This window comes from Elgaria multicarinata, chromosome 9, assembly GCF_023053635.1.
Source record: "Elgaria multicarinata webbii isolate HBS135686 ecotype San Diego chromosome 9, rElgMul1.1.pri, whole genome shotgun sequence".
Classification (NCBI taxonomy): Eukaryota; Metazoa; Chordata; class Lepidosauria; order Squamata; family Anguidae; genus Elgaria; species Elgaria multicarinata.
The window spans coordinates 21,912,125-21,931,257 of record NC_086179.1 but is presented as its reverse complement, the minus strand read 5'-3'; the positions used below and the strand labels follow the sequence as shown (position 1 = coordinate 21,931,257).

The window sequence follows — 19,133 nt, the reverse complement described above, 5'->3', positions numbered from 1 at the left end:
CTTCTCTCCAGACCAATCTCTCAACGACGTGTGTGTCTTTTACGAGGCGCAAGGGGCAGATGGTGGGATCGGGAGAGACTCTCTGAGCGATGCTTCCGATGCAGGTTATGTATTTTGACTCTGTCCTGTCCTGTGTCAGGGTGACTCGGGTGGTCCCTTGGCATGCAGAAAGGCCAGTGGTGTCTGGACTCTAGCAGGCATCACATCTTGGGGCATCGGATGTGCAAAAGGCTGGCTTAGCAACAAGACAAGCATTGGTGATAGAGGTTCCCCGGCCATCTTCTCTAAAGTAGATGAGCTCCTGGACTTCATTGCCCAGAATATGGCAACTGGTGAGTACTGGTTTTAGCCAACAATCTTTCCTTCACTCCTTTCTTTAAAATCCACCGTGCTGTAGAATTTCTTGACCTTTTTCTTTCCAAGGCAATTTACAACCCCCTTTTTTTCTTTTGTCTAGTTTATTTTATTTATTTATTTATTTATTTAGCTATTGCATTTATATCCCGCCTTTTTTCCTTCAAGGAACCCAAGGCGGTGTACATAATCCTCCTCCTCTCCATTTTGTCCTTACAACAGCAACCCTGTGAGGTAGGTTGGGCTGAGAGTCTGTGCCTGGCCCAAAGTCAGCCAGTGTGTTTCCCTGGCCAAGTGGAGACTAGAACCCAGGATCTCCTGACTCCCAGTCCAACACTTTAGCCACTACACCACACTGGCTTTCTTATAACAAACTCCAGTTCCTGGATTTTGTCTCTTTGTAGCACTCTGCCGTGATCAAGAGCCTGAACATACAGGAAATCTATGCAGATGGGGTGGGCTTGGTTTTTCTCATCACAGAGGTAGAGCCATGAAAATCCCTTCCTCGGATCCCACAGCGTTCCTATGGTTAGACCCCTTAGAGGGAGCTATCGTTTATGTTTGTTGGCCAGCAGCAGTAACTGCTGCATGGACCCTGGTGGCTCATGGTTTTGGGTCAATTGGAAGATCAAAGCTCTGTTCCAGAAGACACCCACCGGGTGGAATAGCCTTCCCCAACCTGATGCCCTCCAGATCTGTTGGACTATAACTCCCAGATGCTGGCTGGGGGATTCTGGGAATTGTAGTCCAAATCATCTGGAGGGCACCAGGTTGTGGAAGGCTGATACAGAATGTGGAACCTTGTGTTATAATTTTTGTGAACTGCCCAGAGAGCTTTGGCTGTTGGGCAGTATAGAAATGTTATGAATAAATAAATAGGTACATTTGTTCTGTTCATGGTGAGAACACTTCATGAATTCTTTGTCTTTTCTTCTCTTATTCAGTACCTGGTCCAAGCGACCTGTCCCTCCCCGGCCCAGAAGACTGCAACTCCCATGGGATGTTGGTGTTTGGAGAAAGTGGCCACATTCGGCACCCTGGCCTAACCGAGGAGACATACCTTGACAATAGGTATTTGCTCTAGTTCCCACCATCGGTTTTGCATAAGAAGAAGGTTGCTGACTGGGCTGGCTGGCTGCATTGCTGGTACTTCCCAAGATGCAAGAAGGCCTTGTAATTAAAGCAGCAGAATGTTAAATTGTTAAGTGAGATTGCTCATCCCTGCACATCTCTCGCTGTTGCGATGTTGTCAGCTCTTCAGAGGGTGCTGACCATGGCAGGCATGGGCCTTTGGAATGCCTACTGGTACTGGTGTATGTGCTGGAGGACACTTGCAGGGAAGAAGCAATGGGCAGAGAGGAGAGTGTTTAACTTTCCTTCCTACGCAGCACTTCTGAAAGTATGTTTTGCCCTTCCGCTGGTTAACTTCCTGATTTGAAGTCTGGGTAAGGGAAAAGTGTGTGTGTGTGTGTGTGTGTGTGTGTGTGTGTGTGTGTGTGTCAAGGTTCCTTCTAAGACCTGGACCCCCCCTGAGCAAATCCTTAAGGATCTCTGCCTCCTTAACTGTCCCACCTTCCTTCTTTTTACCTTCCCAGTAATGTGGGGTTTAGGCTGTAGATGTTGGGGGAGTGACACTCCAGACACTTTAGGATAAATACAATAGTTCACTAGTAAAGTAAAACAAGCAACTTACAACTAAAGGTATTTAATCAGTAGAGCTCAACGATATAAAAGCATTAACAGAAAATAAAAGTTGCAAAAACGCAAGCTCTTTTAGCCTAAGCTGCATCTAGACTTCTTCAAGCTGTATCTTTCTGCTCCTTCCTCATGGTATTCATAGAATCATAGAACAGTAGAGTTGGAGGGGGCCTATAAGGCCATCGAGTCCAACCCCCCGCTCAATGCAGGAATCTCAATGCAGCCATTGTATTTCCATGGCTTTGGCTGGCTCTCTCCTTTTATCCCCTTTGCCCATCAAAACCAAAAGTGCTGCTTCAATCTTGAAGAAATGAAACTTAACTTGAGAAATGAAATTTAACCAGGGAATTAATCTTAACTGGAGAAATGAAACTGCACCTCTCAGGGATACCCCTTCCCCAAAAGAAAAACTCGAGGCTTCTAGGCCTGAGTTTATTACCTTGCCTCAGTAGGCCTCAAACTTTCACAGTGTGTTTCAGCAGAAGTTAGTGAATAAGTAAAGATTAAGCAACCCCTCCTGCCTGTCTCTTCTCCATTGCACATGCCCCCCCGTCCCCCCCGTATTTGCGTAACCCTGCAAAAACACACTTGGGACCTCCATGTTTGTGGAAATAACATGACCTTCTGCTCTGACATTGTAGCCTGGCCCTTAACATCACTTACCAGAACTGCTTATGTGTCATCTGCCTGTGGGCCGGTGGCTTTCCTTTGGGAGACTTCTCGTTTTTTTGCACCCACGTGATCTTATTCAGAAGCCCAAGTCTGTAGGCACTTGCTCAGCTGCTTGGCTGAGACAATGCTTGTGCCTCATGGGATGTAAACATACAGCATCTTTGAGCCAAAGAGCTCATGACCATTCCATGTCCTTACCACATGGGGAGCAACAGTGTCACAACCTATTCTCCTTGTCTTTCGCTGACAGCTTGGTTTGCTTTCTTCCAGCCTGTGTATCTGGAATATCACTGTGCCAGAAGGCAAAATCATACTTGTGCAGTTTATCCGGGTAGACATAGAAGATCAGCTTGGGTGTGACCGCGACTACGTGACTTTCTGTTCAAGCAAGAAGGAGCTGATCGGTTTGTGGAACTTACTCTGCCCTTCATCCAAGGAGCACATGTGACTTCCCCTCTTCAGTTTATCCTCGCAAGGAGGGAGGTTCGGCTGAAAGAGCGGGTGACTGTTCTAGAGTCACTGCTGAGCTTCACAGTTGAATGGGGGAGATTTGATCCAGCTGATAGGGAGTGGGCATGGCCAATGGTTGGAGATGATGGGAATTGTAGTACATCAACATCTGGAAACCCCACAGGTTCCCCGCCCCTGCACTGGACTGACCTTTGTTACCCTGAATTTAGTGGACTGCATGTGAGCATCTGTGGCGATAATTTAACAGCACGTCTTGAATCTATTCTCTCCAGGTAAAATCTGTGGCAGGGTATTGCCGTCTCCTTTGCTGGTAGAGTCTAACCAAGCCATTGTTACTTTTGTGTCTGATGGTAGCGATACCTTCGGGGGCTTTGAATTCACCTTCAGTGCAGTGCATAAGGCATCCGAAGCAGGTCATTCCTCTTCTTGGCTCCTCTTGACGTCTTTGTGGGAGACGGGTGGGTTTCCCCAGATGACGTGGGCAGAAAGGGGTTCCAAGGGCAGTGCAAAAGGGTTTCCTTTCCTTTGGGCTGAGAGAATACTTTTGTAATATTCTGTTGTTGTTTTAAATGTAAAAATATATGAGCAGAGTGGAAGCAAGCACTCCTACAGCAGGTAACAGATTCCCAGACGCAACTTGTGCAACCCAACTCTCCCCCACAACAAGGGCTGCACCCCTAATTCCATCTTACTCCACTTAGGGCACAATCCTATGCATGTTTAGACAGAAAAAAGTCTTACAATTCTCCATTCAACAGCAGCTGGCTGGGGAATGCTGGCAGTTGTAGGACTTTTTTCCTATGCATAGGATTGTGCCCTAAATCACTGTTGGGGAATCTGTGGCCCTCCAAGTTGTTGTTAGACCAGAATTCCCTCCATCCCTGACCATCGACCATGCTGGCTGGGGCTGATTGGAGTTGGAGTCTGACATCATTTGGAGAGTAACAGGTTCCGTACCTCTGCCCTAAATGTCCCCCACCTCTGCCCTAAACCAGTGCAGGCAGGCCTTCCCCAACCTGGTATTGAACTACAACTCCCATAAATTCCCAGCCAGCATGGGCCATATTGGAACTTATCAAAGGAAATGATGTCCTAAATGGCAGCTTTGGATTCTCTCCCCCAACTTTGTAGGTTCTGGCTGTGGCAGTGTTGCAGTACTGGTGGATGAAGGGAAGATTGACACGGCTAATTACCCGGGCTTGTATCCCAGCAACACCAAATGCCATTGGCTCATTGAGGCCCCGATGGAACATGTCATAAAGGTAATGAAAGTCCGTCTTGCTCAAAGAACGTGTTTTGCTCACTGCTGTGGTTCAGCACCTTTGGGTGCTGAACACTGCCATTTTTCTTTTCAGTTGGAGTTTGAAGATTTCGCCGTTGAAATCAGCCAGGATTGTATTTATGATGCTGTCATTATCTATGGCGATACAGAAGAGGAACACCAGCTAGGTAGTATTGGGTTTGGTTTAATCATAGAATCATAGAATAGCAGAGTTGGAAGGGGCCTACAAGGCCATTGTGTCCAATTAATGCCATGAATATTTGCAAGTTGAAAAATAGCAATTATTCTGTGTTCATGCTCATAATGCGTACACACATGCATATACACATAGAGTGTAGTATAATAAAATATTCAGAAAATATTACATTGACTTTCTAAAAATGCCCCTTATTCCATTTCTTTAGAGCAGTGGTTCCCAACCTTGTATCCCCAAATGTGGTTGGAGTGAAACAAAATTGTTGGCTGAGGATGATGGTTGTTTAGTCCAACAATATTTGGAGACCCAAGGTTGGGGAAAAGCTGTCATAGAGTAAGGGGTGTAATGAGTGGGAGGGCTGATAATATCCACTTGGCCGAAAGACCCACGTTTTTTTCTTGTCCTAAAAGTGTCCATTCCAGCTCTGAACATTTGGTTCCCTCCAAGTCCTCCTCCTCAGTGTCCCCTCCCCACTGCAGACACAGGCAAATGCACAGTGGTGGAAAAGAAAGCTTTAAAAGAGGGGTCATGTCCTAATATTTCCCCGTTTTACCTCTCCCAAGGGATGAACATTGTCCTTGTCGGCTTTCTGTTTGGTGTGGCAGGCCGATGTGCTTGAAATAGCAAGCTGGGCTGCCTCTGCTGGTTCTCCCACCTATGAGCCCAACATTCTAGCCATGTCACCTGGCTCTCCAGATGTTGCTGGACACCAGCTCCCATCAGCCCCAACCAACGTGGCTACTGGTAAGGGATGAGTCCAGCAACATCTGGGAGACCACAGCTTACCCCCTAACTGCAGGACGCTATACTTGCTCTGCATCTGATGCTGACGTCCTTCCTGGGTTAGGCTTGTGCTCTATGTTAGATGGAAGAGAGAGCAGACCAATGGGGTGGGAGTAAGGGGAAGGGTGATGTTATTATTATTTATTATTATTTATTTATATAGCACCATCAATGTACATGGTGCTGTACAGATAACACAGTAAATAGCAAGACCCTGCCGCATAGGCTTACAATCTAATAATGTGGGGAAGGCAGGGTCAGCATTGGGGATTGGCCTCACCAGGCGCCTGCCAAAGCTGATGCCCCAGAACAACGCCACCAGCACTTCTTTACATCGCATGTAACTTGAGAAACTTAGAACGTGTCCCCCTCTGTTTGAGGCCCTCTCTGCTTAACCCAGATCCAGTTGGTGATGGTTGCAACCTTTCTGCTCCTTTCTTCCCCACAGCTCTCCTCTGTGGCTTCTCAATTCCTTCCCCGGTTTGGAGCCCTGCAGACATCATGTTGGTTCGCTTTGAGAGTGACGGGGAGAATAACTTCAGAGGATTCAAGGCCCGCTTTGGCTTTTTCCCCTCAGGTTGGCTGTGTGACGCCACTGTCCCTCGACTCTAACCAGGTTCCTGTGAAGGCTTCCCTGAGCTTAGGGGGTAGCGAACCGGTAGCCATTCAGATGTTGCTGGGCTTCAACTCCCGTCAGCCCAAGCAAGCATGACCATTGGTTAGGGATGATGGGAGGTGGAGTCCAACAAACTCTGGAAGGCCAAAGGTTTTCCACCCCTGGTGTAGGCAATCCGAGAAGGGCTTTTTGGAGGAGTTTGCCCATCGTTACCTTTCAGCTCTATTTGAAGCTGGGCCGGCAATTCCAAGCATTATTGGAGTGAGTGTGTGTGTGTGTGTGTGTGTGTGTGTGTGTGATAGCCCTATCACATCTCGGTCGAAACGCGTGACTCCCGTCGCTTCTCTGTTGCCTGTCTGACATCGCTTCCTGAAAACAGGAAGTAATTAGCCCCTTTCAGTCCGGTAGGAGAGAACAGCAACCGGACTTTCTCTGGGTTTTTTTGCGGTGCAACGAAGGCCAGAAGGGGCGGAAGACGCATGAGAGACAGACGACGTCATGTGAGCAATCCGCGAGTGCCCTGTAACGAGCATGCAGTAAAACACCTGTCGGATGGCACTTTGAGAGGGAGAGAGAAATTCTTCCCAAGGGCTCTAAATTGACTCATAGTCCTCATTGTATTGCCCAGTCATTTTTAACTGCCCTGCTCTCAAAGTTTTATCTACTTTTTGTTCAATTCAATGGACCTTTTAATTGCATCTGAGACAGAACTGTGCAGACAATCCCAGGGGTGCTTTTTAAGGCTCCAAGGAATGATGGGGCAAGCTCAGAAAAGATTTTGAGCCCTGTTCGGGCTGGATGGGGGGAACTGTGCCATCCTTTCGCTGTGCTTGACTAAGGACTTCTTGGGGAAAGTACAGACAGTTTGTGATGCATACAAGCATTACAAGCTCGGTACATCCGGATTCTGAACCTTGTTGACGTTGCTATTTTTTTGTCCTGTGATGACCCAGGATCCTTTGTGGCGTTGCAGAGGATCCTGGGATGCATCCTTTGAGTCAAGTGATTTAGCTGCTTCAGGTGGCAAAATGTCTTCAAATGGTTCAAATACCTCCCCACAGTGCTGAGCTGCCATTCTCAGTGGAAGTAGCCAGGATCAGAGGGGGAAAACATTTGGGAAGGATGGGGTGAGGAGGGAGAGTTGGAGGCCACTGGGAAATAACGTCTTTCTGTGAAGTGAATAGGGGCTTCATTTATTCCCTGCAGAAACATCTGAAGCTGAGTTTGCAGGGCCCGTTGTCTTGCATGTATCCGATCCCAGGAATATCCCCGTGGGTAAGAAAGGCTCCAAAACAGTATTCATCCCCCCAACGGCCCAACACATCCCTCTCTTGAATTTCCTAGGATAAAGAGCTTGACCTGGAGAAAGTGGGACAGACACTGAAGCCAAACAGCTACAGTGAAATTGAATTTAATACCATTATAGCGAAATTGACAATAGTACAAATACAGTGAAATTGACTATAGTATAGTTACAATGAAATTGACTATAGTACAATCACATTGAAATTGACTGTAGTATAGTTAAAGTGAAATTGACTATAGTATAGTTACAATGAAATTGACTATAGTACAATCACATTGAAATTGACTGTAGTATAGTTAAAGTGAAATTGACTATAGTATAACTACTTACAGTGAAATTGACTATAGTATAGTTAAAGTGAAATTGATTTTAGGGTCCTTAAGCAAGGCTTTTATTATGCAATCTCTCTGCCTTATTCCAGGAATGTTATGGAGGGTCCAGGCACCGTTGTGGTCCCCCTTGTAATCTCCCAAGTTTTCCCACCACTATTTCTGTCTTCAGGATATTACCATAAGCTGGGGGCTGCCTCACTGTAATGGTTGAAATTCTGCTTGATAGGCTAAGGTAGTATTTGAGCTAAGAACTACAAGGGATGGGTGAGAATTTAGTTTTAGTTCATTTTTAATAAGAATTTACCAAAATTCACAACGTTCTTCATGTTTGGGGGTGAAAGTACTTGAAATTTTAAAAAATCAGTTTCCTCTTAAAACATTCATTATTTTAACATGGTGGTTTTATTCTGTTGTTCACCACTCTGAAATCTTTGGATGTGGAGCGGTGTTCAAATATTGTAAATAAATAAATAACTTCTGGAGGCTACTGGGTTGGGGAAGGCTTAGGCTGGTGTAGAATGCATACATTTTTAGCACACAGCCCTATCTTTAGTCCTTCAGAGCAGTGTGGCAAAGCCCTCTTTTCCTATTGTAGCGGGAGCCAGCGTCTTGGAAATATGAAGCCAGGCAGCTTCCTGTAGCATTTGAGCTGCTCTTCTTTTGCAGATGTTTGTGGTTCTCCCCCCTTCAGTCCTCAGTGGCTGTCCATGCGTGTCGTTGGAGGAGAAGAAGCCTGTCCCCACTGCTGGCCGTGGCATGTAGGATTGCACTTTTTGGGTGATTACCAGTGTGGGGGTGCCATCATCAGCCCAACGTGGGTGCTCACAGCTGCTCATTGTGTACAGATGTAAGTATATCCGGCTGGCTTTGTGTATGGAGAAAAATATCAGACTGGCCTAATGTACAGATATACACTTATCATTTTGTACAGATATATCACGCTGGCCTTGTGTACGGATGTACGTATATATCATTGTGTAAAGAAGTAATTACATTAAGCTTCCCTTGGGTACAGATCTAAGTATACATCATTGTGTACAGATGTAAGCATATCAGGCTGGCGTGGACAGATGTAATTATACAGATGTAAATATATATAATTTGGGTATAGATGTAAGTATATCAGGCTGGTCTTGTGTACTGATATAAGCATATCAGACTGGCCTAGTGTACAGAGTATACATCATTGTGTACAGAAGTAGGTATATCGAACTAGCTTTGTGAACAATGTAAGTATATTGGTCTGGTCTTGTGTGGAGATGTAAGTATACATTATGGTGTACAGATATAAGTATATCAGACTGGCAAAGTCGCCTTCTTTGTTCTGTAGGCTCAGGAATTATTTTCAATACTGTAGATCAGAAGTAGGCAAACTGGTGTCCTTCAGATGTTTTGGACTACAGCGTCTAGAATCCCAGTTCATTTGCCTTACTGGCTGGGGCTAATGGGAGTTGTAACCTAAAACATCTGGTGGGCATCACGCTTCCAACCCCTGAAGTAGGCAGTGGATGCTTCCAGACAGAGGGCTCCTTGCACTAACAATCAAAAGGCGTTATGGAGCTATTCGACTTGCTTTCCGTAATGGATTCTTTTCTGTTAAGAAAAAAGGTGTAAGAAGTAGTGAGAAAACATGGGAGCGCTACAAATGGAAGATGGAGGTGTCTGGACCCCCTGTAAAATTCCATCAATGAGACAGGGTGATTGCACAATAAAAGCCTCGTCTGGAAGCCCCTGCAGTTGAGTTTGGATCTGGGATGAGGACCAAGTTCAAATTCCTACAAGGCCATGAAACATTTTGGCCGAGCTCTGCAGCCTAATCTCCCCCGCAGAGTGGTTATAAAGATTAGTGAGAATTCTCCGCACCTGCACTCAAAACCCAAAAACAAGGATCCAGGAAATTGTGTAGGAAGCCTTGATAGTTAAAATACTCTTTGTTGGTACCCCGCATTTGAATGCAAATTGCAAGGCTCATGGTAACACAGCTCTTCTTTTCTAGAACAAATGATGCATCACATTGGACCGTTGTTGCTGGAGACCATGACCAAAACCTGAAGGAACCAACAGAGCAGGTAGAAGCAAAGAGACTTTAAAAGCAGTCTGTATCTTCCTTCCCCAACTCCATAGTTCAGTGGTAGAGCTCCCACTTTGCATGCGGAAGGTCCCAGGTTCAATCCCCAGGCATTTCCAGGTAGGCTTGGGAAGAAACCCTGTCCAAAGTCCTGGAGAGCTGCTGCCAGTCAGTGTCGACAATACTGGGTTAGATGGACCAACGGATTGACTTGGTGTGAAGCAGCATCCTATGTCTGCGGTGGACATCTAGGTCTAGTAGATCTTGGTGCAATCACTTATGATCATAAAAGGACCACGGTTGTGTATCCTCTTATTATGTGAAAAGATTTAGAACGGCTGTCCACAGCCTTGAGCAAATAAATCCCAAACCGTAATACCAATTCCTCTTTGTGTTGCTGGCTTTGCCTTTCATTCTATTAGGCCCAAATCACATGTGTTATCCTGGCACCAGGATTGTCGTGGCAAAGTGCTAAACTACATACTCCCCTCTGCATAGGTAACCCACCACCTGAAGATTACAGGTGGGGAATACCGCCAAAGAATGCTCTCCATGTTGCTGTGGAAACACCAGTGTATCAGATATGCTAGCTCAGCCTTTCATCTGCTGTGCTTCCTTTCTCTTACTTTGCAAGATTACTCTTTTTTAAAAAAATGTACGGAGACTTTAAACCTGGCCTCCCACCTGTGCCCTGACCTGGTGCAGTCCATTCGACCACCTCATTCTTGTTTGCACAGGGATGTTACAACCTCTTTCATTTCAGAGAAGCCCTCAGGGCCTGCACTCCAGTGGTTGAGGCAGAAAGCAAAAGGGGCAAGGCCAAAATACCAGCCTATCTTAGCTTCAAGCTCTTACTGCCAGAAAATAAGCCTGAGGAGAGGCAAATCAATCTTTTAGGATGGGGAGAAAAAAACCTGACCAAAACCACCAAACAGTCTGTGGTCAGGGAAAAGGTGTGTGTGTGGCCTTCTGGGATAACCCTGGGCCTTGTTTTCTGCTCCCCTTTGTCCAACAAGTCTTTATAGCTGGGTTAGAGGACATTTTGTTTTTCTGTCAAGGACCACAGAGTGTCAGTATCACATGTGGACCCCTCAGAGCAGTGGAGGCTGGTGGCTCCAATGTCAGTGGGGCGGTGAATCCGCTCCAGGGTTCAGTCAGAATTCTGAATGAGCCATTCCCCCACCTTGGATAGCTCTTTTAAAGTTCTGACTGAAACCCAGAGTATGTATTGTATGTATGTATGTATTATTGCATTTATATCCCGCCTTTCTTCCTCCAAGGAACCCAAGGTGGTATATATAATCCTTCTCCTCTCCACTCTATCCTCACAACAACAACCCTGTGAGGTGGGTTGTGCTGACAGTCTGTGACTGGCCCAAAGTCACCCAGTGGGTTTTCATGGCTGAGTGGGGACTAGAACCCGGATCTCCTTCCAAGTCCAACACTTTTGACACTACACCACACTGGATTCACCGCCCCACTAACAATGAAGCCACCACCCTCCAATACTTTGGAATAAATTGTCAGGGTCCATATGCGATAGTGAGCGGGGCCACCTCAATTCTCTCTCTCTCTCTCTCTCTCTCTCTTTCTCTCTCTTTCTCTCTCTTTCTTTCTGCCTCTTCTTTTCTGTGTTCCTCCCTGCTCAGCAGGCTGCCAGGGGAGGGGAGAGATCAGTCTCACCAGAGATCCAAACTCATTGCTTGAGAGGGATTTAAAATTAGCATGAGGACTGCAGGTTGCCCACCCCCGCTCCATAGGCCCACACTGAGGCAAAGAGGAGGGGGAAAATCTGAGCATTCAATCCACAGGAGTAGGGTTAAGGCAATAGCAAAAGACAAGGGAAATGAGTGCTTATGTTGCCCGTGCAGCGGAGGAAGACTTCAGCTGGCTTTCCTAAAGTTTGAGGTTTGCTACAGCCTAATGAAAAGACAGGTGTGGGTTTTGCTGCAGTAAGTTATTTCCTCTGTTTTCATTTGATGTTCCCATTGATTAGGGAGAGATCTGCAAGGGAAGCTTTTCAGACGATTTACCAAAGAGACGCAAGCCAGGAATGTTGGCCGCCATGTTTGTAGCTAGGCTGGTGCTCCTTTTGTTTTCATGGCTGTCCATTAGAGGGAAAGGGTTGGATCCCAGTTCTCTCTTCCAGGGTGCCATCTTATCGATGACTTTCTCTTGGTGCAGGTGAGAAGAGCCAAAACCATTCTGATACATCAAGACTTTGACGTCTCAAGTTACAATTCTGACATTGCACTGGTCCAGCTACAAACCCCTGTCTCCTACAATGCCGTGGTGAGGCCAATCTGCTTGCCAAGTGACACCGAGCCATTGTATCCTTCTGTACTTTGCACTACAACTAGCTGGGGGAGTTTCCAAGAAGGTAAGTCCACTTTCTTGGCCGTTGGCCAAGTTCTTTCTCTAGCTTTCCAAAGAAGTGTGTTGAGGAGTACATTGGCTTCCAAAAGCTTTGAGGGAGAACATTGACACTTAACAGAGGCTCATCTTGAAGAGAGCCAAAGTGACATTTTCCAGAACTGTCTTGGTCAAAGCCAAATTGGCGGGCTTCGATGACATGAGTCCACTGTATGTCCACTGTATCAAGTCCTGTTTTGAACAAAGGGCAGGGATTCACATGTGTGCACCATCACAAAGGCAAGCTGGCCTATCGTTTCCTCCATATTGGCCTTCTCCAGTTAGATGAAACCTAAAAACCTAAAAAAAGAGAACAAACTTGGGTGCTGGATACTACAAATTGTTTAATAAGTTCATTGTGTTTCGGAGTTGAGAACTTTCTTCCTCAGGAATTTGAAAGATTTAGAAATTCCCACACCTCATTAGATACAACAACTTAAAAAAAACAAAAGAGCAATGTTTTCTTCCTCTCCTCGCCTGGGGTCCCAGTCTGGTCCTCTGAGGTTCCCTTTCCCTCAGCTATTTTTTTTAATGATTTCCCACCTTTTGCTAAGTTTTTCTCCATTTTAAAAGGTTGAAATGCCTCTCCTAAGGCTTAGTTACTGGTGGTAAGAGCTTTAAGCTGAAATAGGCTCAGTTGTCTTTAATGTTTGGCCCCTCCCCTTTTGTCACACCCACCAGTGGAACATGGCCCCTGAGAGCTTCTCAAGAATTGAATCTGGCCCTTGGGCTGAAAGGCACTCTGAAGTTAGTGGCTTCCATATGACACACCAGGCCATTTAAAGCTCCATCCGATGAGCGTTAATGAGCGTGCATTACTGGGCACTCACGGATTCCTTGGAGGTAGCTCACATGATGTTGTCTGCCTCTCACACGCCTTCTACCCCTTCTAGTCTTCCTTGCACCACAAGAAAAATGCTGAAATTTTTTTTGAACCAAAGTTGCTGTTCTTTCCTGCTCTGTGTGGGAGAAGCAGCGTGTTCACAATGAGGGACTGAATGGCCCTCGCGCACCTTGTTTTGTTTACTTCCTGTTTGAAAGCAGGAAGTACTGAGTGTCCATGGAGAAGCAACGGTAGCCAGCGTTTCTTCCAAGGTGTGATGGAGCTTTTAATAAAAGGAAAGGCACTGTCTTTTAAAGTCAGTGTATAGACGGTTTGAAGTGTTCATTTACATGAATCCTGCAGAGTTTGTCCTCTTATTCAGCGCAATCCAGGAACTAGATTGCTGGGACTGTGGATGGGAGACCTTGCGTTGATTGCTAGTATAACTTCTACTCCTACGGGGCTTATGGGGCTTAATTAGAATAAACTTGAGAAAAAACACAGCCTGAACAAAGTATGTCTTTAGTAAGCATCACATTACAGAAATAAGCCACAATTAGTCCTTCAGTGTCCAAACACTGCTTGCAAGTATGGATCACTTGCTTGCAGCCCAGTTCCAAGTGTCTTTTGTATCTCCAGATGCCGAGTATTTCCGGAAGTCCCTTTTGTAGAATATCTTAACTTGAATTCACAGGGCAATCCTCAATTTGTAACCCAACATTGTTGTTCGATGTATTAGCCCTGCAATAATAAAATAATGATGACAAATATCAAGGAGGCAAAAATGATTCCCCAAGCAGTTAAAATTCTGTTGTACACAATAACAGATAAATTTACCTCATACAAGGTGAGAAGAGCCCATAATTCTATGGTAATTCTTCTAACATTCAGCTTTTAGTTGTTTCTTCTCTTAGCCTTCCCTCAGAGTCAGGGCTGGGCAGATGGGGGGGCAGTGGGGCCAGTTGGCATGGGCCTACGATTTTGAGAGGGCTTACTCCGAGTCTCCCTGGGCCAAGTTGCTTGACTTTTCTGTTGTTGTTGATTAATATGGCCAAAGAAAAGCACGTAAGCATTTCTGAATGTGAAGAAGTGATGTCTTATATGCATCTTGAATAAAAGATGCATATAAGACATCACTTATATGCATCACCATTGCCTTTTTATAAATCATTCTAGTTCATATGAACTAGAGAGCTTCGGCTATTGGGTGGTATAGAAATGAAGTGAAATAAATAAATAAATAGAACTGATTAAAAAATACTTAATGAGCCATTTGAAATGGGGCCTACATTTCCTATCTGGCCTGGGCCTATTACCAGCTTTGCCCGGCCCTGCTCAGAGTGAGGACTCCGCCCAAGGGACTAAACCATCTGTTCCATAGGGGTTACACTAGCTCATTTGTAGATTTACGAGGTGGCCTTGGATGGGAGATTCCAATATTCATCCTTAGAAAAGTAGGAGTAGCCAGGAAATAGTCCTTGATAGTGTTGACATTGAATAAGGTTTTGGGGAAACACTAATATTTTTGGAGAAGCTAAAATTAGAGCCAGGGCGATGGTGGTCATGGCGCACCCAGGGACCTTTCTCCCTGAGCCAACATGGCAGCTTGCAGCTGGAAAGAACTGCCAGCTTTATCCTTTGCTACGCAGCACTGCCACCACTACAAAGAGCTGAAGGGTGGTACTGCGGCTCCCATGCCAGCAAGGATCAGGTGACCCAAGGAGCCAACTGAGTACCGTCTAGACCAGGGGTGGGGAACATGTGGTCCTCCAGCTGTCGATAGACCTCGTCTCCTATCAGCCCTAGCTAATGGTGAGCGATGATGGAAGTTTCAGCCTAGCAATATTTCCCAACCCTGATTTAGACCAATAATTTTTTTAATCAATTTTTTATTATAATTTTCAACAAAACAAACAAACAAAAACACAACTGTAACTACGTACTTTAAAGACCACAGTTTCAAATATTACAACAAATAGGACAACATTCTAAAGAAAAAAGGAAAAAGGGGTAAATTATACATAAACTTCAGTAAAGACAGACCAAATATCCAAATATAAGTCCATTTGTGAATGGCACCTATATAATACTCTTTCAAATGTTGCTAGTGTTGTTAGGTCTTCAATCCATTGCATTATAGATAGTGAACATTTATCTTGTAATAATGGTGTTTTGGCTGTCAAGAGGGTGTGAAAAATCCATTGAAGCAATTTAGACCAATAAAACAACTGAGTCTGGCTTGCCTCTTTAGCCATAGCACATTGGTGCTCGGGGGCCAACTGAGCTGCTTTTAGCCTGGCCTGTTTGCTTGACTCTACGCATAACCCAAATTGACTTATGTCCTCGGCTGTATGTTCTAATAAGATACACACTAGAGGCCTTCAAGAGGCAGCTGGACAACCATCTGACAGGGAAGCTTTAGGGTGGATTCTTGCATTGAGCAGGGGGTTGGACTCGATGGCTTTATAGGCCCCTTCCATCCCTACTATTCTATGATTCTATGATTTTCATTCTTCTGAATTGCTCCTCTGCCGTGTTACCTATCCTGCAGGTGAGGGCCTTGCCAGCCGCTTACAGCAGACTCGTGTCCCCATTCTCAGCAACGACGTCTGTGAGCGAAACTACTATTTGAACCACCCTGGAGGGATCACGGCCAGGATGCTCTGTGCTGGTTTTGCATCTTCTGAAGGCCAAGATACCTGCCAGGTGAGTTGGGCCCAGGAATGAGTTAGGCTAGCAAACGTCGGGGGAGTGGACGGTGTGTGACTGTGTGATACTTTCTGAAGGCGTCTATGCATCAATTGATGCTAACAGAAACTGGAGATTAGAAATAGCAATGTGCAGCATGAATGAGCCGAAGGGCAGGATCAATTAGCACGAACTAGAAAATCGGGATGGGCTATTCTGCCAAGTTTGCTTTCGTTCAGCTCATCGAATTTCCACAATGACATTCGTTCCACCCTGTTTCTGCCGCGATTTTCAAATGTTGCTTTTCAAAGTTCTGCTTACAATCCACTGTCCCTTCCCTTCCCTAGGGCTTTTTCACACCTTTGGGGGGAATGATAGGGGGTAGCGGGGCGGAGGGTAGCTGTCATTCCATGCCTCGAGGGCAGTGGTGGAGAAGGGAATGTTGACGTGCAGGCACTCATCATGACAGTCTCCATCGCCACGCCGCCAAGGAGAGCCCGCAAAATGCAGGCCACTCTGTTGATCCATATCCATGAGTGCTACTTGTCCATTCCAGATGTAGATACCCCAAAATGCATTGTAACAAGGAACAATATATTGTTGCAGGGAAAATCCATTCCCCCCGCACACAAGCTACTGTGAGAATTGCAGCTAAGCTCAGAGACAATAAGGAACCTTAAAAGGGGTGGCAGATGATGTCAGCATCCCTGCTAATAAAGAAGTGCCTGGGCTGCATCCCTGCGAACACGGGTTCCGCTTCACCACAGTTCCAGTGTTGAGGTCAAATGTTTGGGGAACCCCTTCCAGGGTTTCTGAACATTCGTCTTTATCGCTAGATGGGCACAAAAATGATTTTTGGGGGTACTTTGCTTGCCTATGGCATTTGGTCAACAAATACTTGACAACATAGCTTGGCTGTACAGACTGCCCAGCTGCTGCTGCTGCTGTGGCTGCAATTCGCGGCATGAGATTCCTGGCTGTTCTGCAGTTGCTTACTTCCAGATGGCTGCTAGAACAGCCAGCCATATATATGGGGAACAGCTACTGCGGTCTTCCCCAACCTGGTGCCCTCCAGTTGTTTGGGACTTCAGCTCTCTTTTTCCCAGGCAGCCTGACCAGTGGTCAGGAATGCTGGGTGTTGCAATCACAACTGGAGGCACCGGGTTGGAGAAAGCTGAGCTGCCTGTATCAATATGCTTTTCCTGTAAAAGGTAAGATTGTCAACTATTCACCTGTTGTGTGTGTCTCGCTCCCAGGGGGATTCAGGTGGCCCGCTGGTTTGCCAAAATGAGGAGGAGCCGTTTACCCTCTATGGTATTGTCAGCTGGGGCGTTGGTTGTGCCAGCCCAAAGAGACCCGGTGTTTATGCAAGGGTGAGCACCTTTTTGGAGTGGATCGTGTCCAGAATGAAAGGTAAGCATTACCATATTTTGTCTCCACTCTGTCTGTGGCACTAAATGCTATCTGTTACTAAGTTTTGTTTTCCTAGGAAATCTGAGCTACACCCTTCTGCTGGGTTATATCAAAGTCCTATAGAAAAGTCCAGAGTGAATACTGATTGCAGTGCCAACTTGGAGGATATGATTCAGAAGGATTCTGGGAAATCTCAGGTTAACCACCCCCTGCCTGAATGCTTATCCCAAGAACCCAGACAAGGTCACCAGCACTGCTAGTATTGGCCCCAAACAGTTCCCCGTCAAACACAAACTGACCTGATCCACACTTGGAAGGTGGCATATGGGATAGTATTCTTACTTGACGTGTGCCATACGTCTCTGTAATGTGTATATATTCTATGTGCAGGGATCTGAGCACACTGTCAGACATACAATTACCTCGCCAGTGTACATTCTGAGATGGTGCAGGCCGGGGAAGAGACTGCACCAGTCTTGGAATGCCAAACTTTGCACCAGAACATGTATTTACACAGTAAACTGCCTAGAGATGCCTCACTTAACTCTGGATGCGTAGCTTTGGTGTTTTATTTCATAGTTCATTTAAGAGCTCTAAGCAGTCGTTCTCCTATGTTTCTTTTGTCTCCTAACAGAAAAGGGACCAGTGGAGATTCCTGTGAACAACGCTGGTCATGAAACATCCATGCAGTCACTGGTACCACCCATGAACCAGTTGGGAGCTGATGATGGACACGATAACAATATCCTCACCCCTGGTACTTGGCCATAACCAGCCTTTGTCAAGGATGCAACAAGCACAATCCAGTGAATCTAAGTCTGCCTGTATGGAAGCCTGAGAGCTGCAGTCCTACTGGAATTGTTGTTAGGGATCTCTAGAAGGGGATTTTTGACACCCTTGGCAAATTGCAATTCCCAGGTTTCCTTGGGAAAAACTGTGACTGTTAAATTAGTACAAAACCAATCTAAACATAGATTGCACATATGCTGCTTTTCTGCCATAGCATTTAGATTACATGGCATAAATTGTATGCAGTTAGTTTAGCTGCAGTTTTGCTAAGTGACTGACGTTTCCAGTGGTGTTGTGAATAGGGTGACCGTATGAAAAGGAGGACAGGGCTCCTGTATCTTTAACAGTGGTATAGAAAAGGGAATTTCAGCAGGTGTCGTTTGTATGCATGCAGCACCTGGTGAAATTCTCTCTTAATCACAACAGTTAAAGCTGCAGGAGTCCTGCCCTCCTTTGTACGACACCTGCTGAAATTCCCTTTTCTACACAACCGTTAAAGATAAAGGAGCCCTATCCTTCTTTTCATATGGTCACCTTAGTAGTGAAGCGTTGGCATTTTTATTAGCAGGGATGCTGAGGTCATCTGATTTTAGCTACAATCCTCGCAATAGCTACAGGAGATGGATTTTCCTAGCAAATATATATTGTTGTGAGCTATCCCTGTTGTTGTAATGCAAAGTATCTTGGCATGGCTTGATATTCAATGGGCAATAGTTACCCACTAGCTTTACAAAAGACCTTCTCTTGTTGGAGATGAAAGCTGCTTCAACTGGCCTGTTGATATGGATCAACCCAGCTGCCTGCATTTTTTGGACTCTCACTGGGGGCATGGCTACAAAGGGCTGTCCAGATGAGTGCCTGCATGTAAAAATGTACCACTACAACATCTAAGGTTCTCCTCTGGGTTCCTACTCCAAGGGAAGCTCAGAGGACAGCAACAAGAGAGAGGGCCTTCTCTGTGGTGGCCCCCCAACTGTGGAACATGCTCCCTGATGAGGCCTGCCAACATTGTTATCTTTTCAGCGCCAGGTCAAGACTTTTCTCTTCTCCTAGGCATTGAGCAATATGAAATGAGCCTGGGTCTATTTTTTTAGGCTCATAGTTTTTAAAGTCATTGTAGTGGTTTTAAAAGTATGTGTATATTGTATGTTTTTGTGGTTTTTAAGTGTTTTTATCTTATGTAAACTGCCCAGAGAGCTTCGGCTATGGGAAAGTATACAAATGCAATAA

The 19,133-nt window shown here is 45.6% G+C and overlaps 1 protein-coding gene across 1 annotated transcript in view; it reads left to right on the top strand.

Moving 5' to 3' along the window:
- Window positions 1–19,133, top strand: part of OVCH1 (ovochymase 1) — a 45,646-nt gene that overhangs the window by 9,694 nt on the left and 16,819 nt on the right. Inside the window, exons 8-21 of the mRNA XM_063134534.1 lie at window positions 140–332; window positions 1,299–1,425; window positions 2,995–3,128; window positions 3,468–3,608; window positions 4,327–4,457; window positions 4,551–4,644; window positions 5,905–6,033; window positions 7,279–7,347; window positions 8,377–8,557; window positions 9,707–9,779; window positions 11,963–12,158; window positions 15,565–15,719; window positions 16,958–17,114; window positions 17,749–17,803. Coding sequence (XP_062990604.1) covers window positions 140–332; window positions 1,299–1,425; window positions 2,995–3,128; window positions 3,468–3,608; window positions 4,327–4,457; window positions 4,551–4,644; window positions 5,905–6,033; window positions 7,279–7,347; window positions 8,377–8,557; window positions 9,707–9,779; window positions 11,963–12,158; window positions 15,565–15,719; window positions 16,958–17,114; window positions 17,749–17,803 — 1,835 coding nt within the window. The remainder of the gene's footprint in view (window positions 1–139; window positions 333–1,298; window positions 1,426–2,994; window positions 3,129–3,467; window positions 3,609–4,326; window positions 4,458–4,550; window positions 4,645–5,904; window positions 6,034–7,278; window positions 7,348–8,376; window positions 8,558–9,706; window positions 9,780–11,962; window positions 12,159–15,564; window positions 15,720–16,957; window positions 17,115–17,748; window positions 17,804–19,133) is intronic.